The 17,923-nt window shown below is 35.6% G+C and overlaps 1 protein-coding gene across 5 annotated transcripts in view; it reads left to right on the forward strand.

The window, feature by feature from the left end:
- The window catches only part of Lrrc4c (leucine rich repeat containing 4C), a 1,245,152-nt gene extending 1,227,266 nt beyond the window's left edge, over positions 1-17,886 (forward strand). For all 5 annotated transcript variants that reach the window (XM_031371128.1, XM_031371127.1, XM_031371130.1 and 2 more), the window contains one exon: positions 11,431-17,886. In XM_031371128.1, the coding sequence (XP_031226988.1) occupies positions 11,473-13,395 (1,923 nt within the window). In that variant the 5' untranslated portion in view covers positions 11,431-11,472 and the 3' untranslated portion in view covers positions 13,396-17,886. The remainder of the gene's footprint in view (positions 1-11,430) is intronic.
- Positions 17,887-17,923: the final 37 nt, after the last annotated feature.

Consider the following 17,923-nt stretch of genomic DNA (forward strand, 5'->3'; position numbering starts at 1 on the left):
CTCCTCCACCTCCTCTTCTTCCTCCTCCTCCTCCTCTTCCTCCTCCTCGTCCTCCTCATCCTCATTCTCCTTCTTCTTCCTCCTCTTCCTCCTCCTCTTCTACCTCTTCTTCTTTTTCTCTTAATAAATCATTTTTCTATATTCAGTTTTTCCTTATTTAATCATATTCTAATGTCACATATAATCACTAGTTATATATTATAAAGTTATAAGTCAAGGCTTCTTAAAAATGCAGATGTGGAGGCAGATTCTTTCTCATAAAACACACTTTCTAACACCTAAGTATCATTTTAGAAACATTTTTAAAGGCACTGTGCTTTAAAAACAATTGCCCGTTGACTTGACAGGTCAAGTCCCTGGGTTGTAGCCTTTTAAAATCTGTACTGTTTTTAATACACTTACCTAGAGCTGTACTTGAGCATATATATACATGTGTGTGTGTGTGTGTGTGTGTGTGTGTGTGTGTGTGTGTGTATAATTTTCCTTGAAATGTTGCATGTATATATACTCCTTTTATGAGATAGCTCAACATCCTTGAATGGTTGGATTTAAAACTGGGGTGTAGGCAATATTAGAAAATATTGCTAAAATAAGCCTGGTTTGAAATGGTGAGCTCCCTTCGGTAAAAGCTCCCTTTTGCCCTGTGGCATTTTTAAATATAAAAAGGTGTTGAGAGATGATTTTTTTTCAGCAGAAAATCTTATTGTTGTGGTGGTAATAAACTTTAGTAATTTTCTTACAACCAAATCAGGGTAACTGTAATTAATTCGATGAAAACAATTTAACATGTAAAATGTCATAAGAATTTCAAATTTTCAACAACTTTTGTCTTTTCTTTGGTATTAATTTAGTGAGATGATTTCATGACAGAGAGAAATAGAGAGAGACACAAAGAGACATAGAGAGACACAGATAGTGGATAGATGATAGAAATAGATGATAGGATAGATAGATAGATAGATAAATAGATAGATAGAAAGATATAGTGATAGAAATGGGTAGCATATATCAAAATATGTTTACTTGCTTATAACCTGAAAAATAAAACAAGCAAGCAAACAAAAGACCCTACATATTTAAGGACCAGTGGTTTGATAGGATTAAAAATGTGCACAGGAAAAAACATTACTAGGTCCTTTAGTTCATTTGTTCAACACAACCTCAAAGAAGTTTCTTGCACTTCTTCATTTCTCTCTTTTTTAGCTATATGTGCTTCATTGTCAAGTTTTTTTTTCTTTTGAACAGAATTTCAGCAGCTCCAGATATCTTATTCTCTCAGACTATTCCAGAAACAGAATATAGGATTAGATATCAATATAGATATCCAAACTCACCCCCATTTTATTATTTGTGAGCGGAAAAAGATTTTGTAATTTACTCAGCTGCCAATTCCTTGTATTTAACCAGCTAACTTTTGTCCCATGCCCAGAAATTAACTATTTTTTAACAGTAAAAATCAGTCTACCTCTGTTTACTTAGGAAAGAAACCAATAGTATATGGGCTACAAGTTGTCCTGCCAAATGTTTTCTGTGTACCGTGCAAACTAGAAATATTTTTCAATTATTAAATATTTGGCCTGAAGAATGGGGATAATATTTTGAAAGATGTGACAATTACACTAAATTCAAATGACTGTGCTCATCAATAATGTTTAAAAAGCCTAATAATACATTCCGGGTGCTAGAGTGTTTAGTAGGGGCATTGTACAGCTATTTGATAGCAAGCATGTTTAATTTATTTTTAAATGTGTGTGTGGATAGTATATAAATCTTCTACAAAAGAAGGTTTCCATGAGTTTTTCAGGAGGCTATAGTGCAAGTTCCCCATTGCCATGCTCAACTCTGCCCTCCCATTCCCACCTTAATTCATCACCCTTATTCTACTTTTCTGCTTTCTCTAGTATATCCTTCCATTCTGTCTCTACTCCCTTGAAAGTACCTATCTGTAGCCTCTTAATAATTTACTGATACAGATAAGTATTCTAAATGAAATATAAGTATCTAAAGATACAAAGCTAGCATCTAATATGAAAGAGGCACACAGTAGTTTTCTTTCAGGGGCAGATTATCTCACATAAAATAACTATTTCCAGATCTGTCCACTTAACAATGAATTTCTTAATTTTACTTGTTTCACTCATGCTCATTGCTTGAATGAAGAAGTAGCTCTGTAAGAGCATATAGATGCTCTTGGGTATTTGGGTGAGTGTGGTTTAACTACTTCATGCAGAAGATCTATTTTTATCTATTTTGTGATCCTTCACACTAATTTCTATAGTGGTTTTACCAATTTGAATTCCCATAAGCAATGAATGAGCATTTCCTTTTCTCCATGCCATCTCAGTATCTACTAACTTTTAAAATTTCTATCTTATCCATTCTAAAGTGGTAAGATGAAGTCTCAAAAGGCTCAAAGTAGTTTTGATTTGTATTTCCCTGATGGCTAAGAATGTTGAATGTGAAAAAATATACATCCCTCACTCGGTTACATTTCATTTCTAAGAACTCTCCCTTTAGTTCCTTGTTGCAGTTTTAGTTTTTTATTTTATTCATTTTTTTCTATTAACTTCATTTATTTTACATTTGGAACACAGTTTGCTCTCAGTCCTCTCGTCAGTACCTCCCAGCCCCCTCTCCCACATTTACTCCTCCTCTCCTCCTCTTTAGAAAAGGACTGGCCTCGATGAATAACATATACAACATATAACGTTGCAGTAAGAGCAGGCATCTCCTCTTCTACTAAACCTAGACAAGGCAACCCAGTAAGGAAAGGGGTTCCAAAGACAGGCAATGAACTCAGAGACAGCTTCTGCTCCCACTGTTAGGAGTCACACAAGAAGACCAAGCTACACAACTGAATCTTGTCCCAATTTCTAATTGGCTTATTTTTTTCTGTGTTCAGTTTTATACATACCTTGTATACTATTTTTTTAGAATTAATTTATTTTTATTTTATGTGCATTGATGTTTTATCTGCACATATGCCTATGTGAATGTATGAGGGTATAAAATCTTGGAGTTAGAGACAGTTGTGAGCTACAATGTGGGTGTTAGGAATTTAACTCGGGTTCTTTGGAAGAGCAGTCAGTGCTCTTAAGTGCTAAACCATCTCTCTAGCCCCGTCTTTTATATTCTTCACACAAATATTATTTTACAAGTATAAGTTGTAAATATTTTTCCATGGGTTAGGCTAATCTCTTCACTCACTCAATTGATGATCAACTTTGCTGTAAAGAAATATTTTAATTTCTTATGTCCCATATTCAGAGACTCCAGTGGATCAGAATATATATATATATATATATATATATATATATATATATATATATATATATATATATATATATATATATATATATATATATATATATATATATTCTGAGTGTGTGTGTGTGTGTATGGGTTTATTAAATTGATTATGAGGCCAAGGTCCTTCTAGTGCACTGAAGGGTCTCTACCAACAGAAAGTACAAGAACCCAACAATTATTCAGTTCATGAGGCTGGATGTCTAAGCCAATCTTTAATATGTACTAGCATACTGAAGAAGTTGGTTTTAATGCCGATGAAGTCTTACCAGTAAGAAGAAGGACAAGTAAGCAAAGCTCAAATACTTCTTCGTTCTATTTCTTTTAATTAGGCTGTCAGCAGAAGGTATGGCCTAGATTAAAGATGCATTCTCCCATATCAAAAGACAAAGATTAATCGTGGTGGATCTTCCCACTTCAAATAATTAATCAAGAAAAATCCCTTATAGGTGCATCCTACCACTTGGCTTGGGTATTAGTTAATTCCACATGTCAAATTGACAAGGTAGTATAGCTATCCCATCTGGCAATTACTAGCTTTAATTACTGAACTATCAAGGTTCAATTCAGAAGAAATCTTTCACATGATATAAATTCAGTTAGAATCTCCAATTTTTCTTCTACTAGTTTTAAGACACAGGGCTTATGTTCAGGTCCTTGATCCATGTGAAGTTGAGTTTTGTGTAGGGTGAGAGCAACTTCTTTTAGTAGACAGCAATTAGTAACTTACCACATTTGAATGTTCAGGGAATAAGATACTGTAAAAGGTTCAGCCCTAAACAAGACATCTACATCTAAAGCACCTTTTCCCAGTATTCAGAGATCATCATTAAAGAGGACCAGAAAAGCTGTAAGAGTAAGAAGTGTTGAAAACAGGGTTTCAGTTGTTTATGTTCATGTTTACCATGAAACAGTGTTTGTCTGATACAACAGAGCAGGTACAAAGATGAAATCACAGTGGTTGTAACAGCATGCAGAAGGCCTGTACCAGCTCATATCAGATAAAATTTCAGCATAGATTGGAGAGATGTACACAACTCTCATCCCTAGCTAAGGAGTTATGAACAATTGATTACTGCTATGGAAAAGAATTTCAGTTTTCTTTTCTTTTTTTTTCTTTTTTCTTTTTCGAGACAGGGTTTCTCTGTGTAGTCCTGGCTGTCCTGGAACTCACTCTGTAGACCAGGCTGGCCTCAAACTCAGAAATCTGCCTGCCTCTGCCTCCAAAGTGCTGGGATAAAAGGCATGGGCCGCCACCACCACCCAGCGAATTTCAGTTTTCTTTAAAGATATAACTCCTGTTTGTCTGAGTGTGCTCTATGGAGTTGTCATATGACAGCATATTTGGGAAGCAGAATTTATGCAAGATGGATTAAAAAAATAAAATCACAAATATGGGTGGTATATTATATTATTCAGGGTTTTCAAGAGAAATATAACTTATAGAATGATGAGTGTTATGTGTGTGTGTGTGTGTGTGTGTGAGAGAGAGAGAGAGAGAGAGAGAGAGAGAAAGAGAGAGAAGAGAATAAATGAGATAAGATTTATTGAATTATATTGTAGGGTGTTGTCAAGCTAATCTAACAATGGTGATAGTCTATGAAAAGTCCAAGGATCCAGTCGTTGTTCAGCTCTTAAGGCTGGATGTCTCAACTGTTCTTCATTATAGGCCATAATACAAAAAAAAATGTAGGCTCAAATGCCATTGAAGTAATGGACTTGCCAGGGAGAACAAGATTTAGCATGTGAAGAAAGAGAGCTTCCTTCTTCCATGTCTATTATATAAGTTGTCAGCAGAAGATGTGGCCAAATTAAAGGTGGAACTTCTCATCTCAAAAATATGTATTAGAAGTGTGTCTTCCCAATTCAAATGATTTAATTAATGGAAAAAAATCCTCAATCAGTGAGCCCAACTTTTCAGGTTTTAGTAAATAGCAGACATTGTCAAATTAACAATAATAGCCATCACAGGTAGGGGTGAAATTTAATGGTGGTAGAGTATAGGAAGGTAACAAGATAAAAATACATGTATGAAATTCTCAGTCAATAAATATATAATTTAAATCACACAAAGTAAATGAAATGGAAATGTCTTATTGATATAAAGTCTCTTTCTTTTTCCTTTCCTGTGTGCATGTGTGTATGTGTGTGTTTCTTTCTCTTTCTCTGTGTGTGTGTGTGTGTGTGTGTGTGTGTGTGTGTGTCAGAGAGAGAGAGGGAGAGGGAGAGAGAGAGAGAGAGAGAGAGAGAGAGAGAGAGAGAGAGAGAGAGGAAGAGGATGCATTTGAGATTCTTATTATCAAGATTCAATACTTAGATTGGGCGAGGAGGAGGAGTTCTGGTGCTCTATGTTTATTGCCATCCTTAAGGTTATATGTGGGTTATTTTTAATTAACTCAATTCATCTATCTATGTCCTCTTTTTTAAATACATTCAAATGTCCATGTTCAGCCTGTATCAATACTGCTACACTGAGTTTTAAAGTATTTTTATCTTAGCATACACTAGTTAATATTTTAAAATTATTTTTATCTTTATTTTTTTGTTTTTTTTTTAGATAGGTTTTCTCCATATAGCCCTGGCTGTCCTGGAACTCACTAGGTAGAGCAGGCTGTCCTCGAACTCAGAAATTTGCCTGTTTCTGCCTCCCAAGTGCTGGGATTAAAGGTGTGTGCCACCACTGCCTTGCTGCACTAGTTTAGTAATGCATGGGATGCATAAGAAGAGAAGAAAGGCATATTTACAAAATTAAGATATCCTTCAGAACATCATTAAAAGTATCATAGCTTTATTCAATACCCCACATAAATCCACTTGTAAGTAAATGCTGTGAAATGGCATAGCTTTAAATTGATTTCCTTTGATGTGATAAAATCATCTTATAAAAGAGATGTTGAATCTGGGCTTTTGATGTAAAATAACATAATTTAGATTTTAAAGTAGAAAATCTTTTATTGATAGTAATTTATTTGATTCAATACAAAGTACCAAATATTATTTGCTATAGGTTATAAATTAGCTTTGAACCAAGAATAATTGATGAATCATTTCATGACTGATTCATCAAAACCTCATTAATTACAATAATACAATGACCTTGAAGGGAACCAGAACAAGAAACTACAACTCAGCCATGGTAAAGAGGAACAAGAGAATTATATAATCTAGAAGTAACATCAGTATTAATATGCCCATATTTTCATCTATATTCTTGGTTATGTCAGCTAATTGTTATGGTAACACTAACCAGGAGATATTGAAATATCCATTAAGCAATAACAAAATCATGTTGTTTTCTTTAAAATAAATGGATCTGATTATCATTGCATTAAGCAAAACAGCAAGACAATTATCACATGATTTCTTTTATACTTTAAATCTAAATTTGGAAAAGAGCATGAACATAAGAAGGATGTAGTAAGGAATAAACATATTGTCTTTAGCACTTAATTTTTAAGTTGTGTTACAGGCACGCTCTATATTATTTACCTTAGGCACTAACTTGTAGGATGTGGCAGTCTTAGGACTTTGGAGTGAATAGCAGTGTGACCTTTCACAGAAGGTACAAATTAAAAGATAAAATATGAAAGCCGGGTGGTGGTGGCACACAACTTTAATTCCATCACTTGGAATTAAAGTAAATTAAACTAAAGGGAGGCGAATTTCTGAGTTTGAGTCCAGTCTGGTCTACAGAGTGAGTTCCAGGACAGACAGGGCTACACAGGCAAACTCTGTCTCAAAAACAAAACAAAACAAAACAAAACAAAAAAAGTAAAATAAGGTTCCCAGTTTTAATGGCACTGAGATTCACAAATGGCTGTGAAATACATTCAATATTAAGAATTCTCTATTAACAGATCTACTGCAAATAAAATATTGCATTATCTAAGCAGTAGTGCCATGCCCTTTTAATCCCAGCACTCTGGAGACGAAGGTAATCAGATATTTATGAATCCAAGGCTAGCCTGGTCTACAAAGGGAATTCTTAGATAAGCAAAACTACATAGAAAGACCTTATCTTGAAACAAATAAACAAAACATGAAAGGAAATTATGACAAATCACAGAATAAGAACTTACCCTGGTATTTATTACCAAACTATACTGCTAGAGTCACTAGGATTATAAGTGATCATGGTATGTGGGCTGGAAAACCTGAAAGAGGAAAGTGCCCTGAGATGCCAACCTTATAAAAAGCATGAGTTGATTTATGAATAATGACTTTACATTAAAGCTTTTTATGCTCAATAACCTTAAAAAGTGTATATTGTCAAAAAGGAAGTCATATGTAAAAACTGTTCTAAACCTCAAGTATTGGAACTTTACAATAGTCAACATCATTGAAAGTTACAATACTGAAAATATAAATTGACAGAATTTAAAATACACATTTGTAACTGTTGTTTGAACACTTTGGTATTAACTACCTTTTCCAAACTCTTCCCAGATCTACATATTCCTTCCATTCTCAACCAATTTGTGACTTCTCCATCAAGGCCAATTGTGTTACCAAATATTCAAGCATGAATGACCTTCCATTGGACTGTAGTAGAATTGCCAGGAGCTATACTTGTAGAGAAAGCTCACCCTTCTTCACCAGAAGCTAACTGTTGTAAATAGCTCTTTAGATAGTAGGGACATTTCATGCTCAACTGCTCTCTCCATGATGTGATTTGGTCTGGTTTGGGCTTGCACCGGTCTTGAGCATTCTGCCAGTCAATTTCCATTCATATGTGTGCTCCATATGTACATGGAGACACAGTTTCCATGCACTCACACACTATTGCTGGATCTGACAATTTTACTCCCTGTTCTACAGTAATCCCTAACCCCTTGGAAGTGAGGTACAGTATATATGTTCCATTTTGGACTGGAAGTTCTACAGTCTCTTACTCTCTACACCTTGTCTAGTTGTGCATCTCTGTACTGATCATCTATTGCAAACATAACTTCTCTGACAAGGACTGAGTGATGTTTTTAATCTATAGATATATTGATAAACCTTTAATAGTTTGTTTAATATTACATCATTTTAACAGAATAAATTGATCCAGTTTTGTTTTTAGGGTATATAACCTGTCTTGCCATATGTACTTGTGAATAATAGTGCAAGGAATTGTGTAGAACGGACTTAAATCTAAACAAAGAGTTGTTAGTTATTCCCATGACATTCACACCACTAACACAGACACTGGGCATGCTCAAGAGGTGTGTTGGAAGGCTTTGTTTAAATTTACAGAAAGAGATTACTTACAGATTGACCCAGAGTATTTCTTCATTCATCTCTGTGGCAAAATACACCATAGCCATTTCGGGAGCAACAATTTATTTTAGCTCAAAGTTTTACAGCATGGAGGAAACCCTGGTATATACAGCATTAGGAATGTTCTTATCTGTAGTGTCAAAAGCTTCGGGATGTTTTCTTAAATCTCTGTGACTGAAGTATGCTCCATTTACTATAGCAGTGCTCTACATCCTAAGGTCCTAAACCTCTTCATACAGTGAAAACAACTGGGATGTAACACTTGCATGTAAAGTCTTGTCTTCCTATACCTGGGTCAATGAGACCCACCTAATCTGTTCCCTAGCTTTGCTAAAGAGTCAGGCCCTGTTTTAAAGGGAAGGTCCTTCTGTGGTTGTTCTTGGATGTGGAGGATAACTGGTCAAGAGAGGCCTACAAATGAAAAGGAATTTTTAGTCATGATTTCTAAAGGAGAAGGCAGAGTCATTCTCAGAATAGCTGGAGTCTGTTAGGCCACACATAGGGTGAAACAAAAATGCACGTGTGGCTCAGAAGTGGATAATTTTAGTCCTTTATGCACACTCTTGTCAAGGGTTTACCTATGAAACGTGTTATTGTGTCTTCAGGTGAGTAATGCAAAAGGGTGGTGGTTGTAAGCATCTAGAAACTTCAAGGTCTTGGAAGCAATAGTCTCTCTGTGACCAGCAAAGATCCTGAACACCAAACTATCAAGACATTTACAATGATTATATTAGAATGTACCACCTTATATATGAAAATATCACTAATTTGATATTACATATTCTCTGCTCTTGTAAAAGCATTGTTTCCTGCCCAACTATGTCAGTTGTGTTTGCAATAGGCACATGAGAGGCTGTCACATGCAGCCTCTCTCTTCTCTTAGAGAATATATGTATCATATTCTGTCTCTTTCTTTCAGTCTCCTGCAACAGGGAAAAGATACTGTGACCTGGACATACTGGCTTTTTTTGAACCTCTTTTCCTAGCTCATGTTGATCCTTTTTCCAAGTACTCCTCCTTCTTTTATCCATCAACTAGTACAGAATTTGGGATATGTGACCTTCTTTAAATCCCCTCTCCTCACCCCTCAATTTTTCATCAGTGTGCTACTCTGGCATTAGGGTCTGGTGCCAATATTTTGTCTCATAGTGATAAACATGGGTTATTTTACACATCTATTCCCCTGATGTCTCACCATTTGAATTCATATTTCCCCATGGATGTGAGTTTAATTCTTCATCTTTTTATGTCCAGTACAAATCAAGTTGCCTGGTTGAGACATGACAGAATTAGGAACAATGATAATAATAACAATGTCTAATATTTACTAAGTTTTCACAATGCAGAAGGTAGTATTTTAATTTCTTAACCCGCATTAACTATGTTACCTGAAAACCCATTAAGAAATGCTACCATTTTCTTTTTAAAAGTGAGGAAAGGACACTGAACTACAGGAAGTATAAGTAACTTGCCTAATGTTGTACCTAATATAGGCTAAGTTTGTCTACTTTTAACTGGAATGCAGTGAAATTCTTCCCTCCTCCTTTCTGTCTTTCTAAAAGGTTAATAGAAACAACAGGTTAAGAAGAGAGTTTGGTATGTATTACATACAGACATGATTCATGATCAGCCAGTTCAGCTGATGAAATATTCTTAGAAGTTGCAGTTTGGAAATAATGCAGGAAATAAATTATTTTATTTCCCCAAATGTATAATAATCCATAATAATAATGAAACAAGGTAACAATACTGTTACATATTTTTTTATCTGTAATCAAACTTTACATTTCTCAAAGGAACTTAACAGGTGACCACTCTACCAACAGGCATCAATCAGCAGGCTGTATTATAACGACTTACATATGTGAATCTCTATGAAAGTTCATGCTCATCCAGACAACCCCATTAGTCCACTTTCACAGAAAGCATAAATTAAGTTGCCTTTTTGCTCTCATCGGAGGTTACTCTGAGGGAAGATATTTTACATACATTGCGAAACATATTGTGTGCTGATCTTTGTTCTTTACCAGCATGTTCATAATAATCTGACGGCTTTGAGTCCTGTTTGCACACTTTACCATGTGGCTTGCATTTAATTTTCTCCTATGACTCTTATTCTTCAAGGGGGAGAGAACAGTTCCCTTGTCAGAGGAGAGTTTCAAATATTGTAAAAGTTACTTGGAAGTGACATTGAAATATACCATGTGCAGTTGTATACCTGATAACAAGTTTACCATTTCTGTTCTTGGTTACTGATTAGATGTAACCAATTTAAAATTCTGAATAACCTTTAACAAGACATCATGCAATTCACCTTTTTACTAGATATCAGCAATTAATTATCTTTTCCTGAATAAGCATTGTTTATCAATTCTGTAAGCCATGACATCTACCATACTGGATGAATTTTATGGATGTGTCCTTTATTAATAATTTTTCATAGAAGGTTTTGTCTGGTTAGGTATAGTCCCTGAATAATATTGTCTGTAATTTCTCACCTGAGATGAATGAAGCAAAAGATGAAATACATCACATACACTTTGGTGCATTTGGTGTCTACAAAGTTGGCAGCTGGTAAGCACCATACCAGGGACCTCTTCCTTAATGTTCCATTTGTCTACGACTAAACATCTGATTTTATGCAAAAGGTGAATGATTGCTAATTTGAAATCTTTGTCTAAATATTTTCAATGAATTGGTAACTGACAGACAGCTATTAAATTTATTTACCGTGAAGGCTACTACATGTTTTGCCTTTTAATTTTACCAACAATGGCCTTAGCTCATACACATGTAACCAACAACACTCTAGGAAAAAATTTAAAGAAGTAGTAACTATTTTTTGTTTCTATTGTTTTTCAGACTGTTTGAACTCCAGAAGGACCAACACCAGATAAATTATGAATGTTGAACAAGATGACCTTACATCCACAGCAGATAATGATAGGTCCTAGGTTTAACAGGGCCCTATTTGACCCCCTGCTTGTGGTGCTGTTGGCTCTTCAACTTCTTGTGGTGGCTGGTCTGGTTCGGGCTCAAACCTGCCCTTCAGTGTGCTCTTGTAGCAACCAGTTCAGCAAGGTGATTTGTGTTCGGAAAAACCTTCGTGAGGTTCCTGATGGCATCTCCACCAACACAAGGTTGCTGAACCTCCATGAGAACCAAATCCAGATCATTAAAGTGAACAGCTTCAAGCATTTGAGGCACTTGGAAATCCTCCAGTTGAGTAGGAACCATATTCGAACCATTGAAATCGGGGCCTTCAATGGTCTGGCGAACCTCAACACCCTGGAACTCTTTGACAATCGTCTTACCACCATACCTAATGGAGCTTTTGTATATTTGTCTAAACTGAAGGAACTCTGGTTGAGGAACAACCCTATTGAAAGCATCCCTTCCTATGCTTTTAACAGAATCCCTTCTTTGCGCCGCCTAGACTTAGGGGAATTGAAAAGGCTTTCATACATCTCAGAAGGTGCCTTTGAAGGTCTGTCCAACTTGAGGTATTTGAATCTTGCCATGTGCAATCTCCGAGAAATCCCTAACCTCACGCCGCTCATCAAACTAGATGAGCTAGATCTTTCTGGAAACCATTTGTCTGCAATCAGGCCTGGCTCTTTTCAGGGGTTGATGCACCTTCAAAAACTGTGGATGATACAGTCTCAGATTCAAGTGATTGAACGGAATGCCTTTGATAACCTTCAGTCACTAGTGGAGATAAACTTGGCACACAACAATCTAACATTATTGCCTCACGACCTCTTCACACCCTTGCATCATCTAGAGAGGATACACCTTCATCACAACCCATGGAACTGTAACTGTGACATCCTGTGGCTCAGCTGGTGGATAAGAGACATGGCTCCCTCCAACACAGCTTGTTGTGCCAGGTGTAACACTCCCCCCAACTTGAAAGGGAGGTACATCGGAGAGCTGGACCAGAATTACTTTACATGTTATGCTCCCGTAATTGTGGAGCCCCCTGCAGACCTCAATGTCACTGAAGGCATGGCAGCTGAGCTGAAATGTCGGGCATCTACATCCCTGACTTCCGTATCTTGGATTACTCCAAATGGAACAGTCATGACCCATGGGGCATACAAAGTGCGGATAGCTGTGCTCAGCGATGGTACTTTAAATTTCACAAATGTAACTGTGCAAGACACAGGCATGTACACGTGTATGGTGAGTAATTCTGTTGGCAACACCACTGCTTCTGCCACCTTGAATGTTACTGCGGCAACCACTACTCCGTTCTCGTACTTTTCAACTGTAACAGTAGAGACTATGGAACCTTCTCAGGATGAGGCACGGACCACAGATAACAATGTGGGCCCCACTCCAGTGATCGATTGGGAGACCACCAATGTAACCACATCTCTTACGCCACAGAGCACAAGGTCGACAGAAAAAACATTCACCATCCCAGTAACTGACATCAACAGCGGAATCCCAGGAATTGATGAGGTCATGAAAACAACCAAAATCATTATTGGGTGTTTTGTGGCCATCACACTCATGGCTGCGGTGATGCTAGTCATTTTCTACAAGATGAGGAAACAGCACCATCGGCAAAACCACCATGCTCCAACAAGGACTGTTGAGATTATTAACGTGGATGATGAAATCACTGGGGACACGCCCATGGAAAGCCACCTGCCCATGCCTGCGATTGAGCATGAGCACCTAAACCACTATAACTCTTACAAATCTCCCTTCAACCACACAACAACAGTAAACACAATAAATTCAATACACAGTTCAGTGCATGAACCGTTATTGATCCGAATGAACTCTAAAGACAATGTACAAGAGACTCAGATATAAAACATTTACAGTTACAGAAAACAAACAATCAAAAAAAAGACAGTTTATTAAAAAACATGACACAAATGACTGGGCTAAATCTACTGTTTCAAAAAAGTGTCTTTACAAAAAAAAAACAAAAAGAAAAGAAATTTATTTATTAAAAATTCTATTGTGATCTAAAGCAGACAAAATTATGTGTATTCCTCAGAACCTGTTTTTGCTGCACTTACTATTTTCCCACACCTCCTCTCTCCCCTCCCTGATTGCCATATTTTTCATAGATCTCAACTCCCCAAAGAACTGGTCTAGGAAATTTTGTAAGAATTCTGTTACACTTTGAGATTTTTATGGTGAATTCTAGTGGTGAGATCCAGTCTATTTTGTCTCTTTCTCTCTTATATTTTTTTTCATTTTTTCTTTTTCCTTCATGCCCTTATGAAATAGTCCAATGGGGAATGCAATATTAGAAATAGATTTTTAAGAAAGAATGAGGAAAAATGCAAGATCTTATATTTTTCATGTAACGACCTGTTCTGTATTTATGAGGAGGACATTCTGTGGAGAAAGAAAAAAAAGTAAGCAAACAACAGATTAATTTACATATGAGCATCTATAAAACCCATGACTTAAAAAAAAAAAAAAAAAGCAAACCTCTAGTACCAGAATTTGTAGTTCAAAAGCTTAAAGTAAGATTATAAATAAAATATTGTTGGTTTTTCTGTACCTGGACATAGCTCATTTGTAATCTGGCTCAAATGTGAGAAACCTGAAGGTAATTAGAGTCCTTGTTTTCTAAGAAAGATAACTCTACAACACTCTTAATCACACCATCATTTTCTTCATGTCTCTGCTGTTTTATTTGACTTAATTTACACATCAGCATTCAAAGATGCTAAGATATTCTTGCCTTCTCAAGATGACTAACCCTTGTAAAGCTTTCAGATGAAAAGTTAACAATTTATGAACTAGATGTAATTCAAGAAGGGAGAAAATACCAGTGTGATATATTTGTTTCCTTCTAAAGAAAATTCCACAGAGCAGATGAAATAGTGCCACAAAAGAGGAGTCATTCTTAATTGCTCACAGTTGAAAATTTTTTTTTTAGTTCTGAGTGTTAGCAAATTTAGTTCAATTCATTGAAAAGCATCACAGAGCTAAAATGAGCTAAATGGTCACTTGGATGATGTGGGTCCACAAAAAGCAAGGCTGGTTCCTGCCCTTGCATCGTTTCCAAGGATTATTCTCACTGGATTACTAAGCATTAGCAATAATTTTTGGCTTTTGGGTAAATGGTAGTGTCCCGGGATCTCAAAATTGGATAATATGAAATTATAATAGAAGTTTCCTGAACTCAAGGTTTCTCACATACTTAAAGTGGAGATACCTTTCTCCTTCAGAATACAAACTCCCAGTAGTGTAAGAAGTCATCCCAATGGAGTATCATGGAGTCATAGGCATATATGAACAGGAAACAAGGCTGATGAAATAAATGATAATTTAACAAAATTTTCTTTAAAGGAGCTGTGGAAATTTTAGCTAAAGAGGACAGAAAATAGCTACCAAAAAGAAAGAGAAAGCACTGGTTGTGAATGTTTACATTCTCTGAGTATTTTAATATACTTTGGGTATGACCTTTATCTTTATGTCTATTCAACAATGTATGGACAGAGAGACAGTTAGACAAACACACACACACACACATACACACACACACAGTTTTCTCACTAACCTTGAAATTTTTCTTCTCCGTCAAACTGGGGAGGCAATCAACGAATGACTGAACAGAGGAAAACGTATCTCCCAGTGGATGAGCAGCTTGAACACTCACAGTTACTTTTACAGTCTCGACTTCATGCCAGGTTTTGTGGTCTTCAGGTGTGAAAAATCAATCATTTCTAGCACTGTAGGTTAGAAAAATGGGAGGAAGAGTTAACAAATGGATGCAAGGACACAAAAGTCCTTTGTTACACACCCTTCAGCTTTTTTACTTCCATATCCCCTTCTTCCCTTTTTGAAAACCTAGTTTACATTTGCTGTTACTGTTCAGTAGACACAGGCAAAGGGAAGGCATAATTGACTGTCATTCATAGTGCATTGAGTACATTTAATGCTTCACATACATGGCATGACATATGGGAGCATATACATCCAAACAGACACATACACTCATACACATATACATTTTGGATATAAAATTAGATCCAGTACAAAGAAGGGGACACTAAAGAGTGAAGAAGTGGGTCTTATCTTCTTTACTTAAATCTATTCCTGGTTTATATTTACAAATGTTTGCCTCTTTACTCTTTCAAATTAAGTTTATGATTGTTATACGGTTAGACATAAAATGTCCTAACCATTGACTATTTGGCATGGCTAAACAGTTAGAAAAATTGTACTATATACAAAAAATAAAACAAACTACAAACAGACAAACTGAAGTCAGTGAGGAGAAAATCCAAACTATGAGATACATGCAACCAGAATATTACAGTAATTCTAAATAACACATTTAAGAAATAAAATAAATTATGGAAGGTTTAAATTAATCAAATTGAGTTATGTATCAAATTCAAATGTTGCACAAGCAGTTCTTATTGCAGCTACAAGGAGTAAGAGTGGAGTGCTATAAAGTATATATATTTTAAAGGAAGATGAAGTTGAATCAAAATCTCTTCTGGTTAATTTTATGTACATTTTCCACATTGGTTTACTAACGTTTGGTGTGTTAGAGAAATATCCTGGTTTTGTTGATGAGACAAATCCTGTATGATCACTTACATATCCTTGCATCCAAATAAGTTCCATGTATATCCATTCTTTCCATACTACATAAAGGCAACTAAATGAATGGGTGATTTTGAAAAAACAAAACAAAACACACACCAAAGTTATGATAGCATGTAAAAGTGTGTTTGTGTGTGTGTGTGTGTGTGTGTGTGTGTGTGTGTGTGTGCGTGCATGCGTTTGAGGGTCTTATTTTCACAGACATTTCAAAAAAAAAAAGATTATTTGCTGAGAATCAAATCTTTATTCTTGACTATGAGCAGAATCTCAAGTTCTTCACTTGTGGATAATGTATGTCCATGCACATACCTTGGTAAAACATTGAAGGAAATTGGGTATCTCAGACACATAGATATCAATATAACTTTAATAACTTTCTCTCATGTGCAAAATATTTTGGAATCTATCTTTATGAATAATGCTTCATATAGGTCACTGGAACCAGAAACAGAGAAGAGTAAGGATGAAAATTATTGTTACTATATGATAATTTCATCTTTATAGTCAGATAATAAAAAACTGAGGTGGTATTTAAGATACTTAGACTAGGATATTATGAATAAAGTCATACCAAGAAAGTACAAAAGAAGTGTTAGTATCTTGTACTGTGTAAAGTAATTAAGTATTTTAATAGCAGAACTTAAAGAAATATTAGAGACATGTTAGGTGGTGACTTTAGAATACACAACCTTTCCAAACCTTTCCATGGTACCAAAGTAGGAAAAAATAAATAAACAACAACAAAACCAGCTCCCCAGTCTGCCTTCTTTCAGAGTAACCTTAGTTGTATTTAGATAAATGTAAACCTTAGGTAAATGTCTGCAAACAGCCACTCTAAAGCCACACAGTTTTCAAACATTACAATCAGGTACTACTTGCTTCATCTTACCTGTTTCAACAGGAACTCAAAGTTAATTCTCTAATTCAGTATCACTGACATAACCTAGAAATGCCTGGGATATGCATCATTTTCCCATAGGAAACCAATTGTTTTTCTTAAAATACAGTACAAGAATGGCCAGTCTCTGTAAAATAATTGACCTGCTTCTCACAGTATATACATCTCATTATTTGATTAGAATGTGATCTCTGCACAGCAGATACTCTTGCAGAGAAAAGAATTAAAAAGTCTAAAAGGTTTCCTTCCAAAAACTGAGATACCTTCTATTTCTCTCACTTTAATAACATAAAATCAGGATTGCTTTGTGCTCTCTGTTGGGGCGGGAAGCAGCTGTGACACTGTTGTTTCTCTATATTCTACCAAGATAAAGAACAAGATACATCTGGCAGTGGGAGAGACAAAAGACATTTTCCAAAATTAATATAGCATACTGTCAATCAGGACCTAAATATAGATAATGAATGAAGCATTCTCACAAAGTATGCCAGTTCACACCATATTATTTCCTAGGAAAAGCTGCCAAAACTTCTGAGACTTCAACCTTTCTTAACATTGAGAGAAATACACACAAACTATATTTAAAATTGTATAGTTTAATTTTATAGCAATTGTTCAGCAGTAGTAACACAACTGTTCACTTTTCTTTTGCTCAGAATAAATTAAAAAAGAGGAAATAAATGTTTCCCTGACAAAGACAATGAGTGAAGCTATTTTGACAAAAGTTTTGAGTATTAAAAGTCTGTTTGACAAAATTTATTGTGTGTACTAAATAATCCATATGTCCCCTACACAAAATAAATAAGATAAAACCCATGTAACTTCAACTTGAAAAAAAAGTCTTATTTTTTTTACATTTTCTCC

This window comes from Mastomys coucha, unplaced genomic scaffold (assembly GCF_008632895.1).
Source record: "Mastomys coucha isolate ucsf_1 unplaced genomic scaffold, UCSF_Mcou_1 pScaffold15, whole genome shotgun sequence".
In the NCBI taxonomy this organism is placed as follows: Eukaryota; Metazoa; Chordata; class Mammalia; order Rodentia; family Muridae; genus Mastomys; species Mastomys coucha.